This window comes from Mycteria americana, chromosome 21, assembly GCF_035582795.1.
Source record: "Mycteria americana isolate JAX WOST 10 ecotype Jacksonville Zoo and Gardens chromosome 21, USCA_MyAme_1.0, whole genome shotgun sequence".
Classification (NCBI taxonomy): Eukaryota; Metazoa; Chordata; class Aves; order Ciconiiformes; family Ciconiidae; genus Mycteria; species Mycteria americana.
Window position 1 is genome coordinate 5,620,774 of NC_134385.1, and position 13,000 is coordinate 5,633,773.

The 13,000-nt window shown below is 63.8% G+C and overlaps 1 protein-coding gene across 1 annotated transcript in view; it reads left to right on the top strand.

Moving 5' to 3' along the window:
- The first annotated feature begins 3,807 nt into the window (after positions 1–3,807).
- Positions 3,808–13,000, top strand: part of PTPRU (protein tyrosine phosphatase receptor type U) — a 79,595-nt gene continuing 70,402 nt past the window's right edge. The window contains exon 1 of the mRNA XM_075522304.1: positions 3,808–3,967. Coding sequence (XP_075378419.1) covers positions 3,895–3,967 — 73 coding nt within the window. The 5' untranslated portion in view covers positions 3,808–3,894. The remainder of the gene's footprint in view (positions 3,968–13,000) is intronic.

The window sequence follows — 13,000 nt, forward strand, 5'->3', positions numbered from 1 at the left end:
AGTGTCCCCAGAGCTGTGCAGTGTCCCTTCGGCTGTGCAGTGTCCCCAGGTCAGTGCAGTGTCCCCAGGGCTGTGCAGTGTCCCTGGGGCTGTGCAGTGTCCCCAGGTCAGTGCAGTGTCCCCAGAGCTGTGCAGTGTCCCTGGGTCAGTGCAGTGTCCCTGGGTCAGCGCAGTGTCCCCAAGGCTGTGCAGTGTCCCCAAGGCTGTGCAGTGTCCCCAGGTCAGTGCAGTGTCCCCAAGGCTGTGCAGTGTCCTTGGGTCAGTGCAGTGTCCCTGGGTCAGTGCAGTGTCCCCAGAGCTGTGCAGTGTCCCTTCGGCTGTGCAGTGTCCCCAGGTCAGTGCAGTGTCCCTTCGGCTGTGCAGTGTCCCTGGGTCAGTGCAGTGTCCCTTCGGCTGTGCAGTGTCCCCAGGTCAGTGCAGTGTCCTTGGGTCAGTGCAGTGTCCCCAGGTCAGTGCAGTGTCCCCAGAGCTGTGCAGTGTCCCCAGGTCAGTGCAGTGTCCCTGGGTCAGTGCAGTGTCCCCAAGGCTGTGCAGTGTCCCTTCGGCTGTGCAGTGTCCCCAGGTCAGTGCAGTGTCCCCAAGGCTGTGCAGTGTCCCTTCGGCTGTGCAGTGTCCCCAGGTCAGTGCAGTGTCCCCAAGGCTGTGCAGTGTCCCCAGAGCTGTGCAGTGTCCCCAAGGCTGTGCAGTGTCCCTGGGTCAGTGCAGTGTCCCCAAGGCTGTGCAGTGTCCCTTCGGCTGTGCAGTGTCCCCAGGTCAGTGCAGTGTCCCCAGGTCAGTGCAGTGTCCCCAGAGCTGTGCAGTGTCCCTGGGTCAGTGCAGTGTCCCCAAGGCTGTGCAGTGTCCCTTTGGCTGTGCAGTGTCCCCAGGTCAGTGCAGTGTCCCCAAGGCTGTGCAGTGTCCTTGGGTCAGTGCAGTGTCCCTGGGTCAGTGCAGTGTCCCCAGAGCTGTGCAGTGTCCCTTCGGCTGTGCAGTGTCCCCAGGTCAGTGCAGTGTCCCTGGGTCAGTGCAGTGTCCCCAAGGCTGTGCAGTGTCCCTTCGGCTGTGCAGTGTCCCCAGGTCAGTGCAGTGTCCCTTCGGCTGTGCAGTGTCCCCAGGTCAGTGCAGTGTCCCCAAGGCTGTGCAGTGTCCCCAGGTCAGTGCAGTGTCCCCAGAGCTGTGCAGTGTCCCCAAGGCCGTCAGCAGAGCCACCTGTTGGCAGCAGATTCCTTTGCTCCGATTGCACCGACGCTGGGGCCCTGGGTAGGGGACACGATGCACATGGAGCCATGGGGACAGGCCCGGCCCTGGGGCAGGACCACGCTCCCAGGCTGGCCCAAACCCAAACACCACCCAACACCCCTGCAACCCCCACCCTGTCGCCTTCCTCCCCTCCTCCTCCTCCTCCTCCTCCTCCTCCTTGCGGGGATGAAGGCCCTGTGAAGCAGGCTCTTATTTTTAGCTCTGATTTAGCCGGCGCATCCCGCGTTTTCCACGTGCAGTAAATGAAGCGATCCTCCCGTCCTGGGGAGCGCCCGCCATGATGCACTCGGCAAAAAGCTCTTCCGCTCCCAGGAAAAATTCATCTTTGAAATGAAGTTGCAACGATGCAGCCGGGGCTGGCATTAAAACCGCGGCAGCGACGGCCTTTCTTCGTCGATGCAAGCGCTATTGGGGTGCCCGGTCCTTCGCCTGTACCCCGAGAACCGGCTCCGGGGATGGATTGTGCTCCCTGGTTTTCCCGGCAAGCGTTTCTCCAGGGCCGGATTTGCCTCCAAATAAATAAGTCTGCCCGACATGGAGAAGCGGCACAGCAGCATCCCGGGGATGAGCTGAACTTGGACGAAGCTTTTTGGCGCTGGCGGGTGGCGTTGTCCCACTTCCAGGGCTGGGAGCTTCCCGGCGGGTTCACGGGGCTCGGCGACACCGGGTACCGTCCCCTGTCCCCCCCCTCACCCCGCTGGGTGCTGCCGCTGGGTGCCTGGTCTCGCGGGACAGGGCTGCCTCATCACAGGGTGCTGCTAATGCTGGGGCTTCACCCTGCGGGATTTGGGGTAAAAAGACCCAATATTTTGTGGTATCATTCCCTTTGCCTTCCAGGTTTTCATCTGCCCAAGCATTTTCCCAGCCCGGAGTCGCAGCCAGGGCTGGGTGACCCAAGCACGGATCACGCCGGAAAGCTGATGCAAAGCTCCCCCCTCCTCACCCCAAACCTTTGGAAAAACATTTTCCTCCAGAAATAGGGCTGGAGAGGATGTCGGCGAACAAGGCGCCTTTCATCCCCGCTGGCACCGCTGGCGGGGACACCCGGGGGCTGCCAGCGCTCTGTGCCTCCTCCTGCGCCTGCGCCCCACGGCCCGGCTGGGAGAGGGCCGGAGATTTTCCTCCTTTTACACCCTTTTGGGTTTTTCTCCTTTCTCCTTGCTCTGAGTTACGTCCTGCACCTCCCTCCCTCCGTCACCCTCTTCCCACCCCAGGGGACGGTGGCTTCGCTGGGTGTCACGGGGGTCCCCTGTGCCACTGCCACCCCCATACAGCCTTGCCCATGTTTCCATGTCATCATCCTGCGGGAGAAAGCATCACGTCCCTGTCCCTCGAGGACATCCAGCAGGACACGGCAGCTCGTGGCAGAGGACCGGGGGGGTTCGGGGTCTGGGGTGGGCAGGAGCCTTCGTCCCCTGTGCCCGGCCCATGGGGACCACGCTCTGCCCCGGCTCTGCACCACGCAGCCTTGGGCACGGCCCGTGGGTGCTGGGGGCTGGAGACCCCCCCAAAGGGCTGGGGGCACCCGAGGGGCTGGGGGGCACCTGCCAGCCCACCCTGGGGTGGGTGTCACCCCCCTTCGCTCAGCTCTGTGAGGGGCAGGGGCCCCACGCAGGGTGCTGCTGCCTCCATCCCACCTGCAGCTCCCACCGCCACCCACCCCAACAACCCCCCCCCCCAGCACCCACTCCGCAGCTGGGGACCCCCCAGATCCACTCCAGATTGCTGGGGAACCCCCCAGCCGTGACCCCTGGGGACACCCCCTCCGTAGCTGGGGACCCTTCTGCAGCCAGGCACCCGCCTGCAGGCAGGGACCCCCCAAAGCCTTGCACCCCCTTGCAACCAGGGAGTCCTCCCTGCACCCAGGGACTCCCCACAACCCCCCCTCCAGCCGTGCAGCTGGGGTCCCCCGTGCAGCCGTGCAGCCCCGGGCAACCGGGGACCCCCCCTGCAACCGTGCACCCCCCTGCAACCGGGGACCCCCCTGCAACCGGGAACCCCCTGCAGCCGTGCACCCCCCTGCAACCGAGACCCCCGTGCAATCGGGAACCCCCGCGCAACCAGGGACCCCCCTGCAACCGGGGACCCCCCTGCAACCGGGGACCCTCCTGCAACCGGGGACTCCCGTGCAACCGGGGACCCCGGTGCAACCGGCCCCGCCCGCAGCCGTGCTCTGTCCTGCACCAGGGTCCCCCCTTGCACCCGCCCCCCCGCAGCCGCGCCCCCCCCAACCCGCCCCGCGCTCAACCGGCGCCGACTCCGCAGCCGCGCACCCCTCGCAGCCGGCGCCCCCCCCCCCCCCGCTACCGGGGAACCCCTCCCGTGGCCGTGCACCCCCCCCCCCGCAGCCACCGGGACTTCCCCCCCCCCCCCGAAACCCCGCCGCGGGCGGGGGGGCGGGGCCGGGGCTGCGTGTGCGCGCGGCGGCCGGCAGGGGGCGCCCTCGGCTTGCCCGCGGCGGCGGCGGCGGCGGCGGGGCCCGCGCGGCGCTGACGTCAGGGCGGAGCGAGCCGCCGCCGCGCGGCCGCCGCTATTTGAGGCGCGGGGCGGGCGCGCGTGCCCCGCTGCGCCGCCGCGCCGGAACCGCGGGCCCGCAGGCGGCGGCGGCGGCCCCGGCCCCTCCGCCCCGCCGCCCCCTCCCGCCCCGGCCGCACCATGCGAAGCGCCCGGGCGCTGCTGCTCGCCCTCGCCCTGCGGGTCTGCGCGCTGGACACCGAGACGCCCGCCGGTAAGAACGGAGGGGGGAGCGCCGGGGGGGGGTGGTGTGTGTGTGTGTGTGCGCTTGGAGGGGGGGCGTCCTGCGTGCGCTCTGTGGGCGCTTGCGAGCTCGGGGCGCGCTCCCCAGCACGGCCGGTGGTGGGGCGAGGGGGGAGCTCCGCCGCTGCCGGTGCGGGGCTGCTCCTGTCCGTCCCGTCCCGCCGCGCTGGGGCTTCCTCGGGGCGAGCGGCCGTCGAGTTCGGGACAGCGGTGGCTGGAGCTCGCCGGAGCGCGCCCAGCCCGCTGGCGGGCGGAGGGGCTCGGCTGCACCCTCGCACCCCGTGTCTGCACGGCCGGAGCTGAGCCCGGCGGCCTCCGCTCGCCGCCCTGTACGGGGGCGACCTCCGTCCTCCTCCGTCCCTTCTCCGTCCTCCCCTCCCGCTGCACCCCCGAGAAGGAAAACTTCCCCCCGGTGGCAGCGGGGAGCCCTGCCAGGCTTTGATCGCCGCGGCGAGAAGCGAGCGGGGCTGGCACAGCGGGCACCGCACGGCGCCGGCGGGAGCCCGGCTGGGCAGGGAGCGGCGCAGCCCCGGGCGAGCGGCGGCGGGGTCCGGGCTGCTGCTGTGCACGCCCGGCCCGGGCTCCCGGAGGGTGCCGGGGGGAGCTGGGGGCCCCTCGGGAGGAACAGGTGGCGGCCGAGGCCGCTCTCCGGTTGCAGCCTGCCCGGCTCTGTGTCGCGGGGATATAATTAGAGTTTGGCCGAAGCACCATCGATTTTTTTTTTTTATTTATTTTCAGTTTTTTTTCCCCTTTCCCCCTTCCCTCGAGCACTTCAGCGGTGAGACCTGCGGCTCTCCCGCCCCCCCCGGGAAGGAGCATGGCCTGACCCCCCCAGGCAGGGGCTGGGGAAGGGATGAAGGCAGAGGCAGGGTGCGGGGGGGCAGCTCCCTCCCGGCCCTCTCGGGAGGCTTGGGTGCTGCGAGGTGGGTGAATCTGGGGCTCCCGAGGTGCTGCCTGGGGCTGTGAGTGCTTTCTGCAGGGGAAACTGAGGCACAGGGGAGGAGGGAGCTGGTGCCTTGCTCCAAAGGGACCCTGGTGCTGCAGCCTCCAGCTCTTGGGTGATGCTCAGGGCGTTAAGGTGTATTTTTGCCTGGTTCTTGAATTTTTTTACTTTGAAAACGAAGCGGCTCACCTGCATGTGGTCCCCATGCTGGTGCATTGGGGTTTTTTTGGGTAGTGGCCTCTCTCCAAAAATTATAAATAGTGACACCCGTCAGCAGTAAGCAAAATAAGGCTGACCCGTGCGGAGGGGGGGACGATGGATGGATGAAATATGAAGCAGCCGAGGCTCCCCACAGCTCATGCGAGGTGGAGGAGATGGGGAGGGAACTGGCTTATATTTTACTGGGGCAGCTGGAGGGGGGAGAGCCCTGTGCTGGGGTGGGGGGAGATGCTGAGCTGGGCACAGAGCAGCCCCCTGCTTCAGGGCAGAGCAAGGAAGCAATAGGGAAACTGAGGCATGTAGCTGGTGAGGGGCTCTGAGTCCTCCCCCAGTGGAAGGGGCTTCTGCACCCCCTCCAGGTGTCGGGGGGGGTCTTGAGCTGTGCTGCTCCCCGGTCCCGAGGTGTGCGTCTCTCTCTGATGGCCGTCATGGCTAAGCCGCAGCAGCCTGCGAGGGGCTGGAGGAACGGTAGCGGGGACCCAGCGCTGCTGGCGATGGAGCAGGGCTGGGGGGCTTTGTGGGGAGGCTCCCCCTCCTGAGCAAACCCTTTCCCCTCTGTGGGCTTCCTTCCCCGAAAGGTGGCATTTCCAAAGGGCAGGATCGAGCCCACTCAGGTGTAAATCAGGAGCGTGTTTACTCCAGTGTTTCTCCTGGTAGACGCAGAGCAGGCTCAGCTCCGCGGTGGAGCCGGAGGGGCTGGGTTTGGCTGGAGGCGAGGGGTCTGCTTTCAGCTCCCTGGGTCTGTCGCCCTCGCCGCCAGCTGCTTTTTACATGAATCCTGGTGTTTGCTCCTGCTGACACGGCTTGACGGCTGCGGGGACGTTGGCTGGCTGCGGGGACGTCACCCGGCTCGTCCCTGTGGGGCTTGGGGCTGCACAGCAGGCAGGGCTGGTGAAAAATATTTAAGCCAGCTGCCTGTGCTCTGGGGTCACTGGAGACCCCGAAGCCAGTCACGGGGAGGACCAGCTGCTTGGCTCTGTGCGTATTTGGAAGACAAGTGGTTTTCTTGCTGCTCCTTTGCAAAGAAGGGGTGTAGCATGATCCCTTCCGCAAGTGGGGAAACTGAGGCACGGCATGCCTGTGACCGGCTGAGCTGGGAGAGGAGCTGGGTGCTGCGGTCACAGCCTCCCCACCGGCTCGGGATGCTCTTTGCTCCTTCCCGGAGCATGCAAACTTTTGCAATTCATGAAGATGTCAGGGTGATTAAGTTGTCGTGGCTGGCTGAGTTGTGCTTATGGTGTGGGGGGGCACAGGGTGGTGTTGAAAGGCGCTTGCTGAACCTCCAAACCGACTGGTCCCCTGTGCTCTCGCAGCGTCACCTGGCTGTGACGGGGACCTGTGAGTTGTCACCGGTGTGATTTGCCGACCCTATCTTTTCTTTCTGGGTTCTTTGCGCTAAAACACGGAGCCTTTCCCCTTACTAAAAGCCTCTGCCTGGGAGCAGCCTGGCTTGCTGGGCCCCGGGCAGCGGCTTTTGCAGGCTCAGCTCTTTCCTCCTCCTTTTGCCTTCCCCTGCTAGGAAAGGGTGCAGCTCCGCTCCTCTGTATCGCACCCATGCACCCCGAAACTTCAGCAATAAGTTGCTCTGCAGGCGTACCCCAGCCTGGGTCCCCCCGCCGTGCTCCCGGGCTGTTTTCCGACAGCCCTGGCAGCGGGGACGTGTGTTGGGGACATGCGCCTGCAGCCACCGGCGCTGCGTGGCACTCCTGCTGTAATTATGCGGAAGCTGTTTGCACTTGGGTTTGACTGCGTTAGCAGCAATTAAGCAAATAAAATATTTGGGTTTGGAGCTTCCACTTAGGCTGGTGCCACCGGGGAGCCCCGGACTGGGGTTGGTGGCATCTCTGGTGGCACTAGGACTGATGTGGGGGGAGCCGTGGGGGGGTGGTTGCTGGTTGTGTTGGATGAGCCCCTCGCTGGGGGCCAGGCAGGGGGGCTGGGGCCACCCGAGGGTCCTGTCACCCCCCCCGGGACAGCCCTTGCAGGCTGGCAGGAGGTGGCACGGGTGAATCCGACCCCGCGGTGGCCGCGTTGTCTCGGTGGAGTGAATGGGAGCTGCCGAGCAGACGCGGTCCCCAGGGCTGGGATTGGGGTCGGGGAGCGGAACAAAGCTGCCGGGCGTCCCCTCGCCCTGGCCCTTAACGGCAGCGTCTTCATCGGCGGGGTCACGGGGGGAGAGGGATGCTGTGTCTGTGCGTCCCGGGGCAGGGCCTGGGTGGGGGGTCGGGAGCTGGGGGTGTCCCCGGGTGCTGCAGGGACACATGCCGCTGGCAGCGCCCTGTGCCCGCCCCGGGGTGCTGGGGACGGGGTCGGTGGTCCGTGCTCTCCGGGTGCCTGATCCTGCTCTTCCCAGCGCTTTGCCCGGTGTTTATTTCCTTCCGCCTGGCTGGCGATGGGCTCTCCCATGCCAGGGTATTTTTTTTTCTCCCCACCCCGCCTTCACCAAGCATGTAAAATGTGCAAGAGCGTTATATTTTCCTTTTCGGCTTGTTTCAGGCTTGGATTTCTTTCTTCCCCCCCCCTGCGTGTTCTGCCATGCCGGGGAAGAGTCTTTCTCTTGCTTGCTCCTACGTGTGTGTCTTTAATGCCCTGGGATTGCCGTGGTCTTTCCCAGAGCCCCCAGACAGTGCAAACACCCCCCAGGCTCCTGTGCTGGGATGATCCGGAAAATCCCACTCCCGCTGATGTACCCAAAAGTGCCCAGGGCGGAGGTTTCCTGATCCCAAGGCCTTGGCTCTCCAGTGTCCCCTCTCCATGCACTGGGGCATGGTGGACCTTCACCGTCCGTGGGGGTGAAGCAGAATCTGGGGATGCTCTGAGTGATGCCGATGCTCCTGGATGGACCTGTCCCTCTGGCTCCGTATCTGCAGCTCCGCGGTGGAGGGCGGCAATGCCTGTTTCTGCCCCTCACCAAGACTTGCAGCTGTATTTGCGTCATTTTTGCCCTCTTCTTGCTCCAAAACTCCTGTTTCATGTTTCTCCTCCGGGTGCTTGGACCTGCCCTGGCCTCGGGAACAGGGATCCTGGTGAGTCACCTCCTGGCGCACACTGCACATTTTTCCCTTTGTTATCCAAACTAAGACAAACCAGCCCCATTCCAGCTTCCCTGCGAGCTTTCCCAGAGCAAAGCCAGCAGGATCAGGGCCCCTGGGGAGCAATGATGCTCCTGGAAGACAAAGGCAGATGCTTGTTGGTGGCTTTGACCCCTGCCCTGGCAGTGACAACCTCCCTTCTGCCTGTTGATGTTGGTTTTCCCCCTGATTGCACCCGGGATGGAGCTTTTCCATTGCATGCGACCCATACCCCATCCTTGCTCTGCAGAGGGGCTGAGAGCCCTGAGCACCCCGAAGCACCCCATAATAATCCTCTCCTGGCTGCACCCCCCCAGGGATTTGCTGCTTCACTTTCGGCAGTCGTGCAAGGGTTAAGCATGAGGGGCTGGTGAGGCAGAGGCAGGTAAATCCCTGCTGCGTGCTCAGAGCTGGGAGGTAGCACAGGCTCTGGAGAGCCTTATTGACACAGCCCTGCCATCTGCCTGCTTAAACCTCCATAAATAAGCTTTTTAATAATCTATTATTAACATGCACTATAATTGTCTTATTAGACATGTCTGGGAACCTTTAGTTACTGCATGATTAAATGTCAAGATTCCCAAACCTCCTCTTCTCCCTGATGGCAGCTTGGGATTTGTTTTGCAGCTTTCCTTGGATCCCACTCTCCTGTTCCAGGCTGGAGACACCCCCCCCCCCCCCCCCCCCCCCTTGTACTTGGGGAAACTGAGGCTTTCCTCTCGGGACAAGGAGGATTCCCAGCAATTAGTACCCTGGAGCTAATTGCCTTCTCGTTGGCAGCCTTAAAATAAATAAGTCCTGGAGATGGAGCTTTTTCTTTCCGCTGCAGGTGGCCTGGCAGAAGCTGCCGCTGATTGGGATGGATGTGGGTGGGTGATGGGGTGGGGGAGAGGGGGGTGCCAGCCTGCGGTGCCCAGGCCTTCCCCGGCTGGAGAGGGTCCTGGGGCCGTGGGACCCGCTCTTCCTTGCCGGGTGAAGGGCATCTCTGGGGAGGAGGAGGAGGGCGGTGGAGCTGGCAGGTGCCGGAGGGACTTCCCTGGGTGTTCCCCGAGCTGTTTTCTTTCCTGGCCCTGGGAGTGGCGGCTTCTACACCCTCTGCCTGGATCGAAAGCCAAAGTCCAGCTCTGCTCCAGCTGCTGGGAAGCCAAGGCAGAGCCCCTGCCTGCCTCCTGCCTGCGGCGGTGGCCCTGTCCCCTGAGCTACTGCCGGCAACTGGGGGGGGGGGTGGTGGTGTCACACTTTGGCTGCCTTTTTGAGCTTTTTTTTTTAAATCGGGAGTGGTGTTTCTGCTTGCTGGGTGGTCGTTAGCTGCTGCTCATCCCTGGCTGCTTTCATGCTTCTCCAGGTCCTGCCTGGGGTGTCACAGCCCTGGTTTGCAGCACCCGCTGGTGCCCGGGCGCTGGCAGGGGGGGCACATGTCCTGGGGTAGCCCAGGGGTTTCCTGCAGGTTTAAGCAGCTCGGGCTTGGCACCCCAGTTTCTCCCACCTGGATAGCGAATCCCGGAGTGGATTGTGGCAGCTGCATGCTCTGTGAGCCGGGATGGGGCTGTCCCCATCTTCTGTCCCTGTGCACCTCTGCCAGACCCCAAATCTGGTGGCTGGCACTCTGCTCGCTGCAGGAGCAGGACAGCAAAGCTCTCCCTGCTTGCTGTGGGGCTGTGTGGGGCCGTTCCTGGGGGGTGGCTGGCCATCGGGGTGCCAGAGCGGCTGCTCGCTCCAAAGCGGAGGCAGGGCTGCAGTGGGAGCGCAGGCAGGGTGATGCTCCTGCAGTTCGGGGTTCAGCGGGGCTGTGACCCCCTTGTGCCTGGCAGACTCACAGCTGGAAGGAGCCTCCCAACTGTGTTTGGCCATAAACCGGTTGTTTCCTGACCTTCCTGCTCCCCGAAGTGCTCCAGATGTTGGGGAAAGGGGAGCTGGGCCAGGGTGGGTGGGTGCTCGTGTCCCTCCTGCACCCTGCTCTACCCTGCAGCATCCTGCCCTGGGTCTGGGGTCCCAGTTTGGGAGGGGGTGGGGGTGGGGTGGGGGTGTGACTTTGCTGGGCAGTCCCGTTGCTGATGGGGGAGTGGGGACACTGTGTCCGCCATGCCCCGGTGCACCCCACTGCCTGGGGACCCCTCTGTCTGCTCCCCCCGGGGATGGGCTCTGACTGTGGGTGGGCAGGGGGCTGGGGAGAGCCCCCCCATCCCAGGCAGGGGTGCAGCAGGGAGCGGAGCATTGCACCCTCGCTGCAGCTGGGGGGTGTACATGTGTTGCAGCCAGAGCAACTCTCTCTGAATATTTTTTGGTCATACACTATTTTTTGTTGGTGGTTTCTTTTTTTTTTTTTTTTTGGATCAGCTTGAAAAATACTGGAGAATTGTCCACAACAGGGTAGTTGTGCTGGTGCAGACCTCCCCGGCTCCCTGCAGCCCTAGCCCTCCTTGGCTGTGTGGGGCTGGCAGAGGGTCCATCTGTCCCCCCTCTGGGGCTGTGCTGGGTGCTGCACCCACTGGGTGCTGGGGACCCCCCTGGGGAGCCCCACGTAAGCCAGTAAACTGCTTTGACTTCCTGGACACCCCCCCCCATGTGGATCAGACCTTTCTTGACATCGTTAAGTTAATCAGGGTTGCGGCTGGGATTCAGCGCTGGCTGGCTTGAGATGCTCTGAGCTCTCCCAAGACAGGACGAGGGGACAGGGACACTGGTGACCTGATGCGTCTTAATGAAGCCACTGTCCCCGTGGCCGTTCTCGGTGCCTGCAGATGACCGCGCGTGGAGACGAGCCGTGGCAGCCCCTGGGCATTTGAGCCTGGCGTGCTGCTTCGTGCCAGAGACCTTCAGCCTAATTAGCCCAATTAGCCCAGCCGAGGAGCGAGCACTGTTCCGGTCCAGTGTGCTTCACCCTGCAATCAGACCATCAGCTGCTCATCGGCAGCTGGATGTCACCGGGAGGCGGATGTCACCGGGAGGCGAGCGGTGGCTGGTCTGGGAGAGGAGATGAAATGCTTGCTGCAGCCCAGCTGCTCCCCTGGTGTGGGGGGGGCTTGGTTTTGGGGTGCTGCCCAGGGGTCTTCTCGCTGTCTGATGGGAGATGGTGGAAATGGCTTTTTCTCCGACGGGCCACAGGGAATGGAGCACTGTGGCAGCTCGCTTATGGAGGTGAAGGCAGGTGGAGGGGTGGATTACGGACAAACGGCACGTCCTTGCTTGGATGGATTTGGAGGAGGTGTCTGTGGAGCTGCTCTGGTTTTGGGGGTGCTCTGCAGGGCTCCTCGGGGTGCAGCCCCCTCCCTGTCCCATGCTGCATGGCCCCGGTGCCTCAGCTCCCCCCCAATCTTGAGCCGTGACGGTGGAGGGTTCAGCAGCAGGGATTTTAACCTGTCAGCAAGTCCAGGCAGATCCGCCCAAGGATGCTGTCTCCTCCGAAGCCCTTTCCCTGCTGCTGCCAGCCCACCCGTGGGGACGAGGACCCGTCATGGGGCAGGGCAGCCCCACACACCCTCGTGTGCCGGGTCGTGCAACGCTCCTAACCCTGTGAGAGCGCATCCCTGCCCGTCAGCAGAGGCACGTTAAGGCCCTGTGTAGTTAGCAGAGTAAATGCTCTTCACATAATCACTAGGTACTGCAATTTGGCTGATTGAATTAGCGGAGGTGGGTGATCCCTGGTCACCCCCCCCCCCCCCGCCCCGGCACCTCGAAGTCCCCACTGGGACGTCTGGTTCTGTGGTTTTGGTGGCAATGGGGCACCCGAGGGAGGTGGGTGTCGGAGCTTTCCAGCATGTTTTTGGGGAAGGAGCCAGCTCGGGGGTGACTTTTTGAAGCCCCCCGGTGCCAGGCAGGCTCTGGCCTCTCCCCGTGGGGACGGGGATGCGATGGGGGGTTCGCTGATGCCTGGCCGGGTCTTTTCCCAAGGACTCTCCCCGTGCTGCTTATTTTTTACCGTATTTTCAGCTGTCTGCTGAGCGATAATGTCCCATTGATTTTCCACAGCCAGCAATCGGCTTGCTTTCCTTTGATTATAACAGTATCAAACCGAAGCAGTGCATCTCTGTGCTGGGCCATTTCTCTTTTTATTAGCTGAACTTTTTATTTAGTAGATCACCCAGTCTCCTGCCTGGGGAGCTGCTGCTCGCTGTGCCTGGCTCTGGACAGCATTTCAGCGTGCAGGGGGCTGTCTCCTGCCTTTCTTCCCGTGGGGCGGCTGGGCTGTCCTGCTCGGGCTGGCTTCGGTGGCTGCAGCCCGTTGGGGATGGGGCTGGGACTTGGCCGGGGCAGGATGCGTGCGGGGAGAGGGTGCGAGGTGCTCGCATGGGGTTGCAAGTTGCTGCATGCGCTTCCAGCGCCGCTGCAGGGTCTCTTCTCTTAACCACCCATGCGCTCCATCGAATCTTTCAGTTATTGCTGCATCATTAGTGTAATCCCAGAGTTTTTAGTGCGTGACCAGCGCGTACGCTGACTCGGGCCGAGGATGCCGCAGGTCAGCCCCCCGCGGGGACGGGGGCGGCTCTGGGACCCGGCAGCGGGGCAGGGTGAGGGCACAGTGCCGCGGTCAGACTGTCAGCCCAGAGCCAGGGCTACCAGCGGGGTCCCAACAGGGCCGTGGTCGGGTCTGGTGGAGTAGTGGGACACCCTGTCACGGGTGGCTGTGCGATGGGGGGGGTGGGAGATGCTTGTGCTGGGGTGGGGGTGAGGCAGCGATTGCATCCTGGTCTGGAGGAGCAAGAAAAAACAAAGTTGGGGAAGGAAATGCCAGGAATGAGGCTTTGGGTGTCTGGAGTGGTGGCAGCAGGGG